The sequence below is a fragment of the Taudactylus pleione genome, unplaced genomic scaffold (assembly GCF_031769625.1).
Source record: "Taudactylus pleione unplaced genomic scaffold, aTauple2 ptg000205l, whole genome shotgun sequence".
In the NCBI taxonomy this organism is placed as follows: Eukaryota; Metazoa; Chordata; class Amphibia; order Anura; family Myobatrachidae; genus Taudactylus; species Taudactylus pleione.
This window is the reverse complement of record NW_028284607.1, coordinates 1,990,584-2,010,632: the sequence shown is the minus strand read 5'-3', so window position 1 is coordinate 2,010,632 and position 20,049 is coordinate 1,990,584. Positions and strand designations below refer to the sequence as shown.

Sequence of the window (20,049 nt, the reverse complement as noted above, 5' to 3'; positions counted from 1 at the left end):
TTTCGCACCATTAACGTGGAAATTTTGCTTTTCGCATCTATGCGTGCACCAGTTTTTTGCACAATCCAATTCCAAAGGTCGTTATGTGGCATTCTTCCTGGTTTTACCTGCAACACGTGTAGGTGAAGATGGGGAAGTCTGCCTGTACCCCAAAAATAGCGATATAGCATAACAATATAGAAGTGTATTAGTGGCCCTAATAAAAGTATTTGAGGTTCTTAAATTGTGACAAATGGCTGTTTTATGCATATTTCTAAAACAGTCAATAATATATATGTATATATATATAAATCATTTAAAACCACTTTTACAATACCTTCAAAATACGTCTACAACACCCACCTGCAATCTTAGAAACACCAGTCCCATTCATATAGCACCCCCATATACCTGCCCCACATCAATCAACTCATTTTCCTGCACTTTGTCAATCCAAAAATGACATGTCATTATTGGCCAAATTATGCCAATTAAAAATTTTTTTTTTGCCTAATAAGTCATTAAGGGCAGTGTCCCAGTGGTTCTGAACCAAGTCTAGACATTTTTACCTTATTGATTTTGCTCAACTCTTCACCTGCTCTGGAAGTGGTGAAACTTTTCACGACTTTATGCGAAAACCGCGGCTAATAAGATAGCGTGATAAGAATTTAGTCGCACAATAAGCTGTTTTTCGCAACTTATTGAATTCCCCCCTATATCTGTGCTTTTTTCACTGGACATAAACTTAAATTAAAAAAAAAAAAAAAAAGTCTGGTAGCAGCGTAATGTCATGCTACACTTTTTGTCCAGATTTTCACCAACGTAATGAAATACAGGTTGAGTCTCCCATATCCAAATATTCCGAAATACGGAATATTCCGCATTGCGGAATATTTTTAGTATGACTGAGAATGTGAAACCTTTGCTTTCTGATGGTTCAATATACACAAACTTGTTTTAAAGCACAAATTCATTAAAATACAGTATACAATAACCTTCAGGCTGTGTGTATAAGGTGTATATGAAACATAAATGAATTTCATGTATGTACACAAACTTTTTTTGATGCTCAAAATTAAAAATATTGTATAAAATGAGCTGCAGGCTGTGTGTATAAGGTGTATATAGAACATAAATGCATTCTGTGTTTAGTTGTGGGTCCTATACCCAAGATATTTAATTATAGTATGCAAATATTACAAAATACGGAATAATCCGATATCCAAAATACCCCTGGTCCCGAGCATTTTGTATATGGGAGACTCAACCTGTAATGGCTAGTTGCCCAACCATTAAGCCCTATGATTGTCTTTTGTAAACCACCACTTCTCAGTTGAGTTTACCTCAAAATTTAAAGCAGCACGAATATTATTTGTAGTTATTCGTGCTGCTTTAAATTTCTTGTTAAATCACGATGCTTAGCTTGCTGCCTTACAGCACTAGGGTCTTGGGTTCAAATACCTCCAAGACCACATCTGTGTGCCGTTTGCATGATCTTTAAATGTTTGCATGGATTTCCTCCCACAATCCCAAAACATACTGTTAAGTTAATTGGTTCTAACACAAAAAAAATGAACCCTAGTGTATGTGTGTGCGTAAGAGTCCATGTGGTAGGGATTGATGTGAAAGAACTGAAATATTGTATGTAAAGCGCTCTGCGACATGTGTGCTCTATATAAATAAATGTTGATAAATAAAATCTGCCTAGCCCTTTGAGTTGTTTACTTGTCCCTCATAAATGAACAATTGTGTTCCTTTTGCTGTAAATTGCTGTGTGCCCTGCTGTCACACTAGATGTTCTTGTTTTGCTGCCTTTTTGGAGCTGGAGGACAAAGGTGAAAGTACAGCTCATGTCACCAAATGGACTGGCAGTAAGTAACTAATCAGCACAAGAGAGCATAGAGTTGTGAAATGTTAGTTTTATAATGAAGGTTAGGCCTTCACATAATTCAAGATATATGTATGTTGTTTACGCAGTGCCAGGCAAGCTGTTCTCTATGATATATAGTTGTACACCACAAGGTCAAAGCATACATATAAAACCATATGCTGCATTGCATGTGGAGCGTCTGCATAGTAACACTTCCATGTGTAATTTTTGGTGACAAAGCTAAAATGCTGGAAATATATTTTCCCATATCCTCTTACTATAGAAGTATATGCTTCAAAAGTAGACACAATGAAGTTTATAAAGAGCAAGCAGGAGACAGAATGGGGCAGATTCTAAGTTTTGGAGCAAAGTAAACAAAAAAGCATATAAAACTCTGCACACTGGTAAAACATGCTGCACTGCAGGTGAGGTAGATGTAAAATGTGCAGAGAGATATAAGCTGGGTACACACTGACAGATATGCTGGCCGATCAATTGATCGGCCAATATATCTGGTGCCTATAGGCCAGTGTGTACCAGCAATATGTCTGAACGACGTCATTCACAGACATATCGCGATGGCTGTGCTGCACAGTCGATGGCAGATATATCTGTCCATCGGGCAGTGTGTACAGGCGGTCTGCCGACTGCCCGTACACATGCAGCAGAGGCCGCAGGGAGGGGGCGGGACTCGCCCCCCGGCCAGAAACAGATGATGGTTGTTCAGTGTGTATGAATGACCATCATCTGCAGATATATCTGCCAGGTGTGTACCCACCTTTAGATTCGAGAGGGGTGTGTCCAAACTCAGATCTAAATTGCAGTATCAAAATAAAGATGCCAAGCGTTTGTGGGCTACATGCAAAAGCAGCCCGTATTTAGCATGCATGAAAAAAAAAAAAAAAAAAGTATAACAATGTATCTGCACCCCTTTGCACAAGTACTTGCTTTTTTGCTTTGTTCCTTCTCAGAATCATCCCCAATGATAGACAGGAAAAGTGTGGAAGTATAGCACTTTTTTGCAAAAAAGCGCCTCTATGTTGTGCATATATGCACGTGCATACCACCATTCTGTGCACGCACTGTGCGTCTCCTACAATTCTGTTAGCTGAGAGAAGGCCGCACACATTGCTCCTACCCGACTCACACTGCACCTTCCCTGGCCTGCCGGCTCCTAGTAGCATTGCCCAGGGACCCCACACATTGCTCCTACCCGACCCACACTGCACCCTCCCTGGCCTGCCCGACTCCTGGCAGCATTGCAGTCTCTCTAATTGCAAAGCCCTCCCACCTACTTACCTTCCAGTCCAGTGTCTTTTCCTCAGCTAGGGTAGATGTGATCAGTGCTTGGCTTGCTCGGCTTGCTCCCTGATCTCCCAAATTAGACCGCTGCTGCTGCTGCTGCTACGTGAACAGCCAGTGACAGTAGCTCCAGCAGAAGGAAGATGGAGGCGTGCAATCGCGACCACCAGGGTCCTGACAGGTAACGCTCCGGTGCCCAGTTCCTGGCCCTCTCCTGTGTGTGTGCAGGCCCTGCCCTCCCAATTGCAATGTCAGCAACTGTGATGGGGGGCTCCAGCTAGCAAACTGGCACTGCAAGGTGGCACCTGGCTGCCCAGAGACCACCCTCCCCGCTGGCCCCACTGCCCCTCAAAGTACTAACTGTAGTATGTATATTCTGTATTATTAGTACTGTTATGCAGGGGAATAGTAGTGGCAGGAGGGTCTTTGTCAATTTTATTGTTGGGGGCCCCCACAACTTAGTTGCCCAGGGTCCCCTACAAGCCTTAATCCAGCCCTGATGGTGCTAAAAGGATACGCAAACACAGATAGCACCCCAGTAAATTCCTCCCTACCTCCCTATGCATTACAATATCTAGACACACAAATAATGTAGTATTTGGGTGCAGAATGAGGAGCATTGCTTTGCTACCTGGGCACTTAGCAATAAACACCCTGGCTTAGCATCTCAAATTAGGGGCAACATTTTGTGCACACATTGCGCAGTCATGTTTATCATACACTTCCCCTTCAAATCATCAACTGGATGGCACAGAAGTAGAAAGAATAAAACTGCATTTGTACTGCAGGCTAGCATTTTTTTATGCTTTAGTTAGTACATGGGGGTGCAGTCATTAAATAGACATTCACAATGTCGACAGGAAACATGTCAACATCTGAAATGTTAAAATGTGAAATTGTGACATTCTTAGGGGTCAATCCTATTATGTGCTAAGGGTGCAAGTTGCCATTGCAACGGTGTTAAAACGCCGGCAACGGACCGGCACCTCGCACTCCGCTCCGAGCCCGAATTCGCAGAATTTTGCTCTGAGCCCTATGGGACTGCAAGCAAAATTCAGCAAATCCAGGCTGCATTAAAGTGCTGCCATTGCCGCGATGACTCGTACCGGCGAGATCGGGGCTAATAGGATTGACCCCTCAGAATGGGTTAGGCTGTGGGGCAGAAGGGTTAGACACTAGAGGGAGGTTAGGTTTAGGCTGTGGAGATTAAGGAGAAAACACTCACAGATGTCCGACAGATGTCTGTGCAGAAACTGCTCCAAATGTGACCGCCAGAACCTGGAAGCCGCTGCCGTCGGGAGCATGCGTCGGCTGGGCCGTCAGGGTCGGTTTGTCGACATTTTATCATGTCTACATTTCAGCAGTGTCCACATGATGAATGTTGACTTTATAAATCACACCCCAGGACAGGTCTTGTTTCAATTAATGTGCATATGTTCATAAACATATGCATCCTAATAAAAACTGTGATACTACAGTTTGCAGCTATCACAATAAATTTAAAGCAAGTCAATTATTCACAGTGTCTCATAGGAGGTAAGTAAATTAGCTTACGTATTCATTACTGCAACTGTTTAAAAAGGAATAGATTGTACATAATAGACGTCACACAGTAGGGCATATTTAGGGCCACATGGGCCCATGGCTGAAAATAAATAAGGTGCATATTGTGAGAAGCATAGGAGATGTGACCAGTGCTGTGTGGGTGTGGCCAGTGCCATGTGGGCAGGTACACTCCTACACTATCAGGCCCAATGTCTACCTAAATATGTAAAAGTAGAAAAATTAAATTGTAATACTTATGATATGTGGCCGACTAGGTTGCTTGTCATCATAATGCTAAAGGGCCTACTTTTATGTGGAGGCCTGGAGCTGTAGTTCCATCCACTAGATTGTTAATCTGGCCCTGTCACATAGTGATAGCTGGGGCTGATCGGCATTGCACAAGAAAGATTCATCAGAGAAATAACTAGAACCTCATAAGGTGTCTGTCATATACAACCTGTAATTAGCTATACTGGTGTTACACCCAGCATGAAGCATACATGTGAATAACCAGTCAGGTGTCTAACAAGTGGAGCCTGTCCCATAAGGAGGATTACAATAACTGTGTTTTTTTTGTTTCTATGGGGATTCATATCAAACCTTGGAGGGAGATAAAGTACCAACCAATAGGCGAGTACTTTATTTCTCTCCAAGCTTCGATACATCACTTTTATGTAAGGGAAGCTGTACACTGCTCATTGTGTGCTGTATCAAGGGACGGCTCAAGGGGCAGGCTGACAGGGCCTTCGCCTGGAAGGGAACAGCCACTGCACCAGGCTGTCAGGAGTACAGCAACCTGCGGAGCCCCAGTTTATGTATCAATAAGAAAAGCATGGAGAGGTGGAGAAGTTGTCCCTAGCAACCAATCAGCTTTGAAGTAGCATTTATCAAGTAGTCTATAAAATAATTGGTAGGGTTGTATTGAAGAGTTTGAAAACATTTTTGTTTTTAATTATCTAAAATATTGTTATTCATGTGTATTCTTCATATTTTGATATGTAAGTATTTAATGCAGTTTTCCAATAAAATGTTTTGGGAAAAAAATAGGTAGCAGCTGATTGGTTGCTATGGGCAACTTCTCTACTGGTCCACTTCTCCTCGTTTCTCACTGCTTGTTACATTAACCCCCCACTGTTTTACCCCGAGGATTGCTGTCTCGCATCCCCCTCGCCAGCCGCCCGACATGCAACTGTCTGCACTGCCCAGAGTAGGCAGTCCATCTTGTCTGACACACTGACATGGTAACCCCTCTGCTCCGGCACCAACCTACCGCAATTGTGGATGCGCTAGAAAAAAAGGGAACAGTGCAGCCGGGAGGAGACCACGGACATCTAAGGGCTTTCAGCTGGGGAAGAAGGGTATCCCCACGGACATGCAGGTGCTTAACATCCCTGTCGAGACCATGGTGAGTTCCCGTGGGACTCTGGCAGGCATGCTACCCTGACAGGCTGAAACCTTACATGACCTAACGAGCACTGCTCACCTATCATCATTAAGGATGGCAGTGACTGCCAAAGGGGAGCGGCACCAGCGCACTGACAGGCGGGAAGCGGGACTAAGAGCTGCAGACCGGGGCAAAATCACTGCGGCGGGACAATTGATCGAGCTGGATTTGACTGAGGTCGAAAGACTGGGGACAGGAATAGGAAAATGTCACCATGGGCTCCACTTGGTCTAGAACCAGCCCTGGCTGTATCCTTGTCTATTGCAAACTACAGATCATTTTATACATTTAGGGGTATATGTATAAAAGCTTGATGTGAGATATATATCACCAACCAATCAGCTTCTAAAGGCAGGTATCCACTTATAGATATACAAACGAGAGCATGATTACGACATTGCAGTCGTACTCTCATTTGTATATCTAGTGATGTGCCTAGACTGAACGTTCACTCGTTCAGTCCAGGCACATCCCTCATCCCCACACATGCTGTACCTGACGAGATCGTCAGGTTGGCCAGCATGTACGGGCGATGTCTGAAGCGACCAGCGGGCACGTGCATCGCTGGTCGCTTCTGACCAAAACATGCCCGATGCATGCGCGATTTGCAAGCGATTGCACAATAACGACATCGTTATCGTGCAATCGCTTGGTTAAATCGCTAAGTGGATACCCCCCTTAACTTACATTTTGCAGGCTGTGTTTAAGAAATTATAGTTCTGAGCTGATTGGTTTGTGATATATATTTCACGATTTTATCTCCCATCAAGCTTTGATACATATGCCTTTGAAATCACCTTATAGCCATCCAAAACTTTGCTTTTCAATTAACTTTTCTCATTTTGGAAATACACATAACAGTTAAAAACCCTCACCTGTGTATATAGTTTTAAATCAATGGAAGCACGTTTAAATATATAGGTGGAGTCATATAAATTGCGTGATCTTTATAAACAAGGTGTATTTTATCAAAAAAGGTAATCAAGATAATCAATGCAATGAATTGTATTATTATTATTATTAGCTATATATTTTTTTTTATTTGACAAGATATAGAAATGTAATATTGACCAGAATTTCTGAAAATATCTATTTTTATGACATGATGTAAGAAGAATATCAAAAAGGAAAAAGTAATGGTGCATACAGACGGTCAGATTTTTCTTCAAATCTGAACGATAACGATTTAAAAAATCGTTCAATCGATCATATCTGAAGGAAAATCTGACATATCTGTCAGATCAACGATTTGAACGATGCGCGTTCCCGATGGTCAGATAACGATGTGATGTGATGATCTAATGTGTTTGCAGTCAGACTTGGACGATTCCATTCATTTTAATGCAGTCAAAAATCGTTCAACCGTTCAAATCTTTGGTAAAATCGTTCATCTGACCGTGCGTATATAAGTACCTTTGATGGATGCAGGAAAACCACCTAAAAAGACATATATGGGGCGGGATGCACTATGCTGAAACATTAGGTCACACTTCAGAAAATTTTGGTAGGTTTGACCACAATCAATGTATGCTCCAAGCTCCAGAAAGCAAAGCTATTCAGAGCTTGTTCCTGTTACGTTACGGATGGCGTTGCCTAATAGGATCCCTCCCAGGGTCCCACCACGCAGAAGGACTCCTGGGTCATAAACCTGGAAAAGACCCCACACCTCTTATAGCTGTTCTTTGCTCAAATCTTCATGCATACAGCTTTGATGCATCCCACCCATGGGGATGCATCAAAGCCCAACAAATGTCATAAGTGAAAGTTTCATGGATTCTACCAACTCTTAACCAAGGTCAGGTCTCGCTAATCTGATCCAGTTTACTATACTTCCAGAGAGCTGCACTATCCGTGCAATTACATTTATGGCCAGTCATATTGTGTAATACAATGACAGCACCTAGCCTGATAAGCAAAACACAGAGCAGTCTCTCCCCATTCATTCCTTCCTTCCAGCCACTGAGTGTCGGCCATGCAACACCGTGCACACATCTGTAGTCATACACCTACTACTGTGCCCGTCCGTCCCTCTACCGGCAACTTGTCTGACTAATGCCCACACTGCAGATGAGTCGGTCCCACTCCCAGTGCCCACGGAGCGCTCACAGCCCTACACCCCAGGTCACTAAAAATAGCCACAGCTGATCCGAGGGTAAAGTTGCCAGGGACGGAGATGTGTTGCTGTCAGACACATACACACACGCTAGAACAAAATAGCTTCACTATCGCCTACAGGGACACGCGTCAGTCCCACTAGCACAAGGACACGCATTCCTTGTCACAGCAACACCTATTACACTGCCGGACTCACCTGCAAGGATGGCTTTGCCCGGGTGCGTTAGCTTGCCACCCCCGGCGGGTGCAGCGGCTGCAAGGGTCCTCAGTCCACTCGGGACAAGGAGCTGGGAACACGGCAGGGCAGAGAAGGGTGACACATGAGAGCCGGACCTGGAGCACATGGCTGATGTAAAAGTATTACGGGGGAAGGATGGTGAGAGTCGGGGCTCCGGGGCTTGACACGGCACTGGGGTTCTCTGGATCCGGCTACTACTGTGTCCGGGATCCGGCGAGGGGTAGGCGTAGCCGTGTCTGCCCTGCCCAGGGCCGCGCCCCGTCCTGCGTAGCAAAACAACCAGCACCACCCGAGGGGAGGAAGGAGGAGAAGGATCACGTTAAGGACGGGCAGGGAGACAGAGACACATCACATATTTAGTGTATATATACAAAGCACAATGAGCCCACCAGTATGTGCATAGGGACTCACAAAGCTTTCCTTACATCTCCATAGTGGCATACACTGAGTTTAGTTTACAAATGTGGGGTTACCCACTCGTTATATTAATAAAAAATATAATTGCATGAAATGGAAAGTACAGAAAATGTGACAACCACTAGATGAGCTGCTGAAGGAAGGGCTAAGGGCTCTATTTATTAACATTATTTTTACTAAAATAAAGTGAAAAAGGTGTTTTCACACCCTTTTCACATTATTTTGGTATCACCTATAGGCCCCCATTTACAAACGAAGGGAAATACCAGCGGGAATCTTCGTTTAGTATCACTGTGATACAAATGAAAATTCCACTGGTATTTAGTAATACTTACCCCTCTGGCGAGGTCCCGCGAAGTCAAGCGGAATCCTCGTCCTTGACGAGGTCCTCTGCTGGGCTCCTGGCAGCCTAACGCTGCCAGCGACGGGGCTCCAGGGTCATGCGCAAGCGCGATGGTCTGTCTGCGCATGTGCATGACAGGGAGACCCGGCAGTGCCTGGAAGGCTTCATTGAAGCCGGAAAGGCACCGCCGGGTCATCATTGCCGGCAATGGGGCCCGCATTGATCTCGCCATCTTTTAGATTTTTGCATCATTTGTGTATGCACTATCCTGTTTTTCGCCCTATCCTATTACAAAAGATGCAAAAACGCATTTGCACAGAAACTGTTAGTGGATTAATCTGCAAAATGTACAGCAAGATGGGAAATCTGTCTGTACTCCATAAGAAGGCTAACTGACATAGAAAATCAATTTAGAAGTGCATTAGTGAAACTAATAAAAGTATTTGGGGTTCTTAAATTGTGTTAAATGGCTGCAATGCATATTTGTGTAACAATAGAAAAATTATAAAAAAAAAAACTTTTTGCGAAAATAATTGCTGCAGTTAAATTGGGGGTACATTAAAATGGGTGCAAGTATATTTCTGCAAATTTGTGTGCAGTGGTTAAGGCTCTAGCAGATTACTTCCCTACGAACATTCTGAGCGACCAAAGGTTTGCCCAGAACATGAATGTTGTGACCGATGCTGCGTCTGTTTATGCAAGCGGCGGAGTTGAGATGCCACTAGTGGGTGTCTCAATACAAATCCCGGCGACTGTGACAACCGTTGCATATGGAATCGCATCCACAATAGGTTTTGCGTTCACCTCGGAAGCAGGCCCAATGTCCTAATCCACCTTGCAGGCAAGTAAGTGCTGTTGTGGGAGAATTGCATTCTCCTCCAGCAGTGCTCATACTTAAACCGGCAGTCACCTGGACATTTCAGGAGAGTAGACAACTAGTGTTAAACATTTCTAAAGCAGTCAAACCTTTCAAAGTTATGGTGGGTACACACCTGACAGATATACCTGCAGATCGAGTGATCTGCAGATATAGTTGCAGATGATGGTGATCATATACACTGAATGACCATCATCTGCATGCTGCAGCAGCTCGGGCCGGACTTGGGGCGGGTAGGGGGCGTGGCCTAATCATGGAAGGTGTAGCCACGCCCCCTTCAGGGGTAAAAACCTCACACATCTACGACAAGGTGCTGGGGAGGGGGGCGCTGTGTGCCCCTCAACCCGTCGTACAGCCAATGTGGGGCGCGGTCAGCGTGTTCGCTCCCCCCCTTTAGCATAGGAGACTGCTCGGGCTGCTGCTTTGGCAGCCTCGGACAGTCTCCCAGTGCAGCCCAGCACACAGCAGTGCTGGGCTGCTGTGGATGGGGAGCTGTGCCGGACACGGGTAAGTAGTACCCGCTCGCGGCTCTTCCCCCCTCTCTGCACCCCTGTGTATGGGCAATCGGCTGATCGCCCGTACACACTTGCCGATGGACAGATATGTCTGCAGACATATCTGTTCATTGGCTGTGCAGCACAGCCAATGCTATATTTCTGTGAACGGCGTTGTTCACAGACATATCTTCTGTATACACTGGCCGACGGAGGCACGATATATTGGCCGATCAATTGATCAGCCAATATATCGTCCAGTGTGTACCCAGCATTACTCTCCTGAATGGAGTTCAGATTGATATAACCAAGCTAAACAGTTAACAAACTTTAGGTCACCCAGGCAACTTAGAATGCAGTAACCTGAAGGAAAAATGAGCCCAAACTGCATAGACTTGTGTCCATGTGTAGCGCTGAATCGCGTCATCGTGGCCCTGCCACCTGCTTCACAATGCCGTTAATTTTGCTATTGTGAAGATGGGGCGGGGCCACGATGACATGATCGCACGGTCACTCCCCCGGTCCTGCCCCCAATACTTCATCATTGCTCGGCCACGCCCCCGCTGTATACCTCCAGGAAGGAGGGAGCTGAATGTCAGCAAGTATGACCAGTGGTTAACAAACTGGAGCTGCAATCGCTATAAAAGCATTTATGTTTAAAAACCATTAATGTTATGCAATGGTCAGAGGCTGCTTAAGATAGGTTTTGGTCTGTGTGAAGGCTCCTTGCGGGCCCCTCCTCTCTGTGGTGCAGTAGACTATAGCATTGTGCCAGAGGCTACTGCGCATGAGCAGGTCTCAGGGAACATGGCGCCCGTGCCATGTTTCTGGTGACTTCTCTACTGCACATGCACAAATCTTAGAGCCATCACCCAATATCAGACTTTAGAGCATGGGTGGGCAATAAGCGGACCCCAGTTGTTGTAGAACTACACATTTCAGCATGCCCTGCTACAGTTTCACTATTTGGCCTTGATAAAACTGTTGCAGGGCATGCTGGGATGTGTAGTTAATCAGCAGCTGGAGGGCCGCTTATTGCCCACCACTGCCATTACCCAATTCAGACTTTAAGCATTACCTGCTCAGTGATTTATGATCACACAATCCAACATTCACAGTTTTATTATAGATTTATGAAGGATAAATCTTTCCCTTAAAGCTGTATAAACACAACATAAATTGAAAACCTGCTCATAAGAACTCAACCAAAAAGAAAAGTAGTTATTATAAGTATATGCTCTTAAACAAAAAGTTTAGTTTTCGGTGAGAATTTATGAAGTTGAAACCGCTGTACCTGGTGGTATTAGGAAGGGAATTCTAAAGGGTAAGTGCAACATGAGAGAAGTCTTGGAGAAATTAGGAAACATGGGCGATAGATGGCATGCAAGAAGCGGGTATAGGTTTTGGTGTAGTAATGTAATAAAGTGTAACATTGATGAGATCATTGTAGTTTAGCAGTAGAATTTTGAATGTTGTACTGTGATTTACAGGTAATCAGTGTAAAGAGTGGCACAGAGGAAGAGGGAGAAAGGTGAGTAAGTTTAGATGCAGCATGCATTATAGAATGGAGTGCATGGCCATAACTACCGGTTGGTCAGGATGACACTCTCCAGGGGCTACAGTCAAGGGTGCCCCACCCAGCTCAGCCACCCACAAAGTTTTATCTTTGGTGGGCCCCCGGCCACAAAACAGCAGGAAAGGCTCTCTGCAAATTACCACTACCTTTCCTTTTCAAGCTTCTGGCCCTGGGCTCCATCACGGACAGAGCATCCAGGATGTTGTGGCCCAGAAGTGCAGCGTGCATGACTTTATGACACAATGCAGGTGAGCAAGTTCTTTGGCATGGGGCCCCCAGACAATTAGATACACTACTGTTGGAATGCAGCTAATCTGTTCAGAAGACCACAAAGGAGATTATTACAAACGTTTACAATGAATATGATAAGAGGTTGCTGAAGTGCTTTCATAATCTCATGTATAAGAGATGTTGACAACTTGAAAAGTCCAGACACTTGTAAAAGCTTGAACCTCTGGAGTGATTAGAATGGCAGATTTAATAAGTTTAGCTAGATTTGAAAGTTATTATTTACTAAAATTATTGCAACTGGCAAGTGAACGGCTATGAAAGAGGTTGAAATTACAAGTTCCATTTTAATTTTGCAAGTGGGCATCTAGAGCTGGGTACACACTGGGCGATATATCGCAAGTGCGTCGGCGGGTGTGTACCCTCGAAATGTCTGTGAACTACGTAGTTCAGAGACATATTGCGTCGTGTTACCAAGGGTCCAACTCGTCGACCTAGTGTGTACCCAGCATAAAGGAGACTGCTGCCATAAAGCCAGTGACACAAGTAGAGATAAATGACTGGTATAACAGCTAGCCTAGACTACATCTGCATATAAATGATACTGCATGCCAAAGTGTCCACCAATATTAACCAACAATGGTTAATATTGGTCGGCGGCAATAGGACCCCAGGTCCCTGGGGACTATTTGCTGAGCACCATTTAGACATTTTCCTTTCACCCCCCCCCTTCCCTTCCATTTGCCTTCCTTCTCGACTCCGAGTTTAAATATATCTCGGTGTTTGGGAAGTTAGACCATGTTCCCCTCTGTTAGAGATATTTTCTTCATCTTCTTTTTTTTTTTTCCACTTCAGGTCCGTGGCAATGTGGAGCGGGTCGGAGTGGCCGATCCCTCCGGTTCTGAGTCTAAATATATCTCAGAAAGGGAGTGGTCCCATCCTCTGGCATTGCCCCCACATTGCCACTTTCCTTTCATTCTTTGTTTGTTGTTTTTCTATTATGGTTTCATGTTCCTTTTTCTGCCGACATCTCACCATACCAATGTCATACATCCTCTAGTCATTTTTATTAGAGCCTAAATATTGATTTGTGGAGTGATATGTTATACTCCAGATGTCATGGAGGTGTAGAGATTTTTATATTCCTGTTTATTTTTATTTTTATTCATTTATTTTTTCACTGTTTATTTTTTTATTTTTTTTTATTTTCTATAGGGAACCAATAAATAATAAATATTATATATAGATTTAGATTATATACACATTTAATCTTAATGTTTATTCCTACATGCACAATATGTAATTCTTGTTATTGTATGTTTGTTTGTTTAACGTGTCTTTTTAAATCTATATCAATATTTGATAGTAAGTTTATGTCCAGATGACGATTGTGCATGTGTCAATCATCAATTGAGTCCAATATGTGCACCAAGCGGGTTACACCTATGGGGAATTATCCTATTAACATCTCCAATTTAAAGTCCTGGTTGAGAGAGAGGAGGTATACCTCTGAGGAAACAGCCCGTTTTTTGGGGCTGAGAAACGCGTTAGGATTCACTACCCCCGCACATCGGTGCACTCAGGACTCGTACTACATTCTCCACTCATTTATCCACTTGATTCCCCAGCTGGCTCCGGCTATTGCACAGCAAGACTGCCACGTTTTTCATTTAGACGCTCATCGTGCAATCAGCTGACGCTGGCTCTGGCAACATTGCAGGATTGGACTGCTACTTTCCCTGCAGATGGTCAGCGTGTCCACAGCTGACGGTTCACCCACACAGCACCACTACCCTTTGTTCCCATATGAGGATTGACGGCAGGTATTAATGATCCCCCTGCCGAAGGATATAGGAGAGGCCTCTCCGGAGATTTATGGTGGTTCACCAGTAATACGGTATTTACCTTCTCCTTCACATGCTATGTGTGTTTAATACGGACTGGTGGATTTAGACACACAGTTACAGGAACAGTACGATATTTACAGTTTTTTTCACATGCTATTTGTGCTTTAATGCGGACAGGTGGATTTGGACACACAGTCATAAGAACATTGCCTTGAATACAGTTTTTTGCTACATTTTTGCTATAAAGGAGAAGTTTTTTTTACATATTTTTCTGTGTCAATTTTAGACATTGTTACCTGCTTTATGATATCTATGGACTGAGTGATTAAGATATCTATTTGCAGCCTCATTTATCATCTGGATTAAGATTCATTGTTATTCACACAACTTTTAATTATTACTTATTTATTTTTCATGTATGGTTTATTTATTTATATATTTATTGATTCTTCTGTGGCCACAGTACATCTTTTATATATATATATTTATACATATCATTATTTTTTATATACATGTTGTTATTTATTATTAGTTTGTATTTAATTAAATATTTTGGTGATATTCTAGCGCTCCCAGTTCATTTCTTTTTCCATAGGTTTTTTAGGGGTCAGCCACCCCTTTCTGGTGAGCAGCTTTAGATTCACATATTATCTTGGTTTAAGCGCCCACTCATTCTTCCACTTTTCAGCATAAGAGGAGACTGCTGCCATAAAGCCAGTGGCACAAGTAGAGATAAATGACTGGTATAACAGCTAGCCTAGACTACATCTGCATATAAATGACACTGCATGCCAAAGTAGATAATCAAGACAAGAAGTAAATACGGAACAAAGCGTACAGGCCTTGTGATACACCAAGAGATAGAGCACAAAGGGAAGATCATGCCAGACAACAAAGGGTCTAAAAAAAGATAGGAATAGATCGAAGTGCAATGACCTAGGCAGATTTGCCATCAGAAATTGTGGGGCCAGGGACTGACAAAGTAAACAGGGGCCCCCCCACCCCCCCGTGTTTTTGTCTCTCCAGTCCCAGCAGTCCCCACACTTACCTGGTTATTGTTATTCTGAGACCTACTCCCCATGCGACGCCGCTCCTCTATTTCAGGGGAGCAGTGTGACGGGCACGGATCTGGGCGGGCGGGCAGTGGGATTGCAGGGGCAAATGCAGGTTTTGCAATATATATATAACATATATCTGCAAGTAATACCGTCTCATCACCAAAAATTACAAAATCCTGCTCTGGTGCCCTCCTGAATATAATCAATACACTATTGGCAAAACGGCGCCACTCACAGGTACAGTACTATCATGTAAGACTTCAAATGACAAATAGTGTCTGTGTTCACCATTTCAGTCCATCTGGACTTTTATTAAGAACATTCTTGCAAAAAGTTCAGATGGACTGAAACTTTGGACAAAGATACTGTTTGCCATTTGAATTCTTGCATTTAAGTACCCATGAGTGACGCTGTTTCTCCAATACTGTATACATACATATACAGTCAGGTGCATAAATATTGGGGCATTGACAGAATTTTCATATTTTGGCCTCTATTCACCACCACAATGGCTTTGAAATGAAACAAATAAGATGTGTTTTAACTGCAGACTTTCAGATTTAATTTGAGGGTAATTACATCCAAATCAGGTGAACGGTGTAGGAATTACAACGGTTTCTATATGTGCCTCCCACTTTTTAAGGGGCCAAAAGTAATGGGACTATCAACTCAAAAGCTATTTCATGGACAGGTGTGGGCTATTCCCTCATTATTTCATTATCAATTAAGCAGGTAAAAGGTCTGGAGTTGATTCTAGGTGTGACATTTGCATTTGAAATCAGTTGCTGTCGACTCTCAATATGAGATCCAAAGAGTTGTCACTATCAGTGAAGCAAGCCATCATTAGGCTGAAAATCAAAACAAACCCATCAGAGAGATAGCAAAAACATTAGGTGTGGCTAAATCAACTGTTTGGAACATTCTTAAAAAGAAAGAACGCACCGGAGAGCTCAGCAACACCAAAAGACCCGGAAGACCACGGAAAACAACTGTGGTGGATGACAGAAGAATTATTTCCCTGGTGAAGAAAAACCCCTTCACAACAGTTGGCTAAATCAAGAACACTCTTCAGGAGGTAGGTGTATATGTGTCAAAGTCAACATTCAAGAGAAGACTTCACAAGAGTGAATATAGAGGGTTCACCACAAGATGTAAACCATTGGTGAGCCTCAAAAACAGGAAGACCAGATTAGAGTTTGCCAAACAACATCTAAAAAAGCCATTACAGTTCTGGAACAACATCCTATGGACAGATGGAGAAGGAAAGGAACTGCTCATGATCCAAAACACACCACCTCATCAGTGAAGCATGGTGGTGGTAGTGTCATGGCGTGGGCATGTATGGCTGCCAATGGAACTGGTTCACTTGTATTTATTGATGATGAGACTGCTGACAAAAGCAGCAGAATGAATTCTGAAGTGTTTCGGGCAATATTATATGCTCATATTCAGTCAAATGCTTCAGAACTCATTGGACGGCGCTTCACAGTGCAGATGGACAATGACCCGATGCATACTGCAAAAGCAACCAAAGAGTTTTTTAAGGCTAAAAAGTGGAATGTTATGCAATGGCCAAGTCAATCCCCTGACCTGAATCCGATTGAGCATGCATTTCACTTGATGAAGACAAAACTGAAGGGAAAATGCCCCAAGAACAAGCAGGAACTGACGACATTTGCAGTAGAGGCCTGGCAGAGCATCACCAGGGATGAAACCCAGCTTCTTCAGGCTGTAATTGCCTGCACAGGATTTGCAACAAAGTATTAAAAAGTGAAAGTTAGATTTAGGATTGTTTAGTTTGTCCCATTACTTTTGGCCCCTTAAAAAGTGGGAGGCACATATAGAAACCGTTGTAATTCCTACACCGAAATTCCTACACTGAAAGTCTGCAGTTAAAGCACATCTTGTTTGTTTCATTTCAAAGCCATTGTGGTGGTGAATAGAGGCCAAAATATGAAAATTCTGTCAATGTCCCAATATTTATGCACCTGACTGTATATGCACACACACACACTATATATATATATATATATATATATATATATATATATATACAATCGTATATAAAAATATATTTTAGAGATATGTACTGGATATATAAAACACACACACACAGGATTCCCCCCAATGTGGGCTACACACAGCCTAATGCATTAATTTATATAGGTGAAGCAGGTGCCTTACCTGCAGCTGGAGACAGAGTGCAGTGGCTGACCGAGCACTCAAACAACCCATGACCCACGTAAACTGCTTGGGAGGAGATGTGTGCCGCCGCATCAGACCTCCCCTTCATTTTGCCATCTCTGTGGCTACTAGGATGAGGAGCTGCCGCTCATGCGCAGCAGCTCCCTTCACTGACAGCCTGTTAGGAACTCCAGTGACATGGAGACAAGAATCTCCGTCTCACAAAAAAAAATACACATGTTTAGCGGCGGCAATCCTGGCACTCCCCCCCTGGACCTAGATGCCAAACGATAAACATTTGGAATAACATATTTTGTCAAAATCAGTAAGAAATATCAACCCTTAGATTCACTAGTTAACAGATTCTAATCTTTAAAATATTGAGATTGAACTGAGGAGGGTCATAATGCCCTGAAAACACAAAAAGTGTCAGGATCCGGCCTGGGATTGGCCTTTACCGCTGGACTGGTGTATTTAGGCTCCGATGCATTCGGATGTCAGTGGCAGTCGTGGGTTATGGCTGAGGATTCTCCCCAGGGTCCGGTAGGACTTTAATCCGTGCCTCCTGACTCCTATGTTAGCAGGCATGGGCGCAGCCATGTTGGTTCATCTCACATGACCAGTTTCCTCCAATGGCAGTCCTGCTAGTGTCCCAGCTGATCTCAGGATCCAATGACCAGCTGCCTGAGGGTATTTAGGACCGACTCCTGCAACAGGAAGTTGCTGTTCAAAATCGCTGCATGACTGCACGTACTACAGTCATTCCCTGTGACAACCGTCCCCTGTTCCAGTGGCCGTTACTCGGTGTTCCTGGCTTCCTGTGTTCCTTCTGTGTCCTTCGTGTATCCAGTCTCTGAGTTCTGTACTAATCCATTCCTGTGTGTCTCCAGTCGCACCTTTGTGCATTTAGTCCCTGTGTTCTGTACTACCTCCAAGTTCATCCCATGGAGTCTCAAGTTGCATTTCTGTGTACCTTCCACATTATCTGCCAATGCGTCCGGAGCCGCATCTTAGTGTACAAAATACACATCCTTGTGTACAATTTCCAAGTCACCTGCCAGTGTGTCCGAAGCCGCATCTTAGTGTACAAAATACACATCCTTGTGTACAATTTCCAAGTCACCTGCCAGTGTGTCCGAAGCCGCATCTTAGTGTACAAATACTCATCCTTGTGAACCATATCCCTGTGCTTCAGTGCAAGTCCTGTCTACACCTCTGGTACATTCTACACAAGCACCCCAGTGTACTCAGGGCCTGATTCAGACCCGGACGCTAAGCTGTGTTCGCTCGCTATGGGTGATTGTCGCCCGTCTGCGCATGCGTATGCATCGCAGTGCACTTGCACGAGCCAGTAACTGCGATCGGGAATTATGCGCTCGTAGCACAAAGACTAAGCGCTACTTTGAGTAACAGATAGTGCCCTTTGTGGTTGGTAACAGGGGAAGATGCTTGTGAACGGGGGAGTGGTGCTGCGAACGCAGGTGTGTCTGGGTGTCAAAACGAAGTTTATGGGTGTGCATAATTAGCATGGAAGCGTCATTGTACACGTCACTTGGTTGAATTTCAGCCTACAGTGATCACAGTGCTTGCGGTGGGGTAGGGGCTACCTCAAGCTCTGCATGCAGCCTCGATGGCTCTCAATGCTACCCATTAATCATACACTTCCTGGAGATGACGTGTGTTAAGAAAGAAAAGTGGGCGTTCGCTCACTGCCGTCACTCTTTAAGACATAGAGAGCGTCCTTATGCCACACAGTGCGATCGCGGAATTTGCATACCCGGACCCTATTGGCCGCGAGGTCTGAATCAGGCCCTCAGTCCCTGTGTCTCAGCTCAGGCCATTCCCTTGTGCTACTCCCAGTGTTCCCTGTATAGTTCTTTTCAGTATATATTTCCTAGTCTTCCGTCTCTCTCAGGTACCTGCCCAGAGGGCCGCGACCTGCTCACTTGGTGCGGCGAAAACCATATCCCAATTGGAGGGGTAACTGGAGAAAACCACCAAATGGGTTAGACTCCGCACCTCTGGGCAGGTCTCGCCAAATCTGGGTTTGACCGCAATTGGAAGATTTAGCCTGTCACCCCCGTCATATCAATTCCACTATTCTAAAACCCCCCGGTTCTTAACCTCTTCAGAGGTAGTTCCTGTGCCGGTTGTGACAAAAACCTTCCAAAGTACCTGGCGATAACTGACTACCAATCTCCTACTATAAAACCTTCCAAGTTTCCTTAATCCCGCATCTAACTAGATGTTTAATCAAGTTCTTGATGGTGAAACCTTTCACCCATCTACTACCAAAGCCACTATCACGGTCATTCCTAAACCAAATAAGGATCCTCTCATTGCTTCTAATTATCAACCTATCTCACTTCTCCTTGAAAATTTTCGCTAAGATCCTTGCAACTAGGCTGAACCCCCTATTACCCAACCTTATTCACACTGATCAGGTCGGCTTTGTCCCATCTAGGCAGGCACTTGATAATATCAGACGTACAGTGGACGTTATACACTTTATAAATACTCACCAACTCCCTT

General features: G+C 44.0%; 1 protein-coding gene across 1 annotated transcript in view; it reads right to left on the bottom strand.

Moving 5' to 3' along the window:
- The window catches only part of SLC25A1 (solute carrier family 25 member 1), a 43,259-nt gene extending 34,613 nt beyond the window's left edge, over positions 1-8,646 (bottom strand). The window contains exon 1 of the mRNA XM_088477836.1: positions 8,452-8,646. Coding sequence (XP_088333962.1) covers positions 8,452-8,599 — 148 coding nt within the window. The 5' untranslated portion in view covers positions 8,600-8,646. The remainder of the gene's footprint in view (positions 1-8,451) is intronic.
- Positions 8,647-20,049: the final 11,403 nt, after the last annotated feature.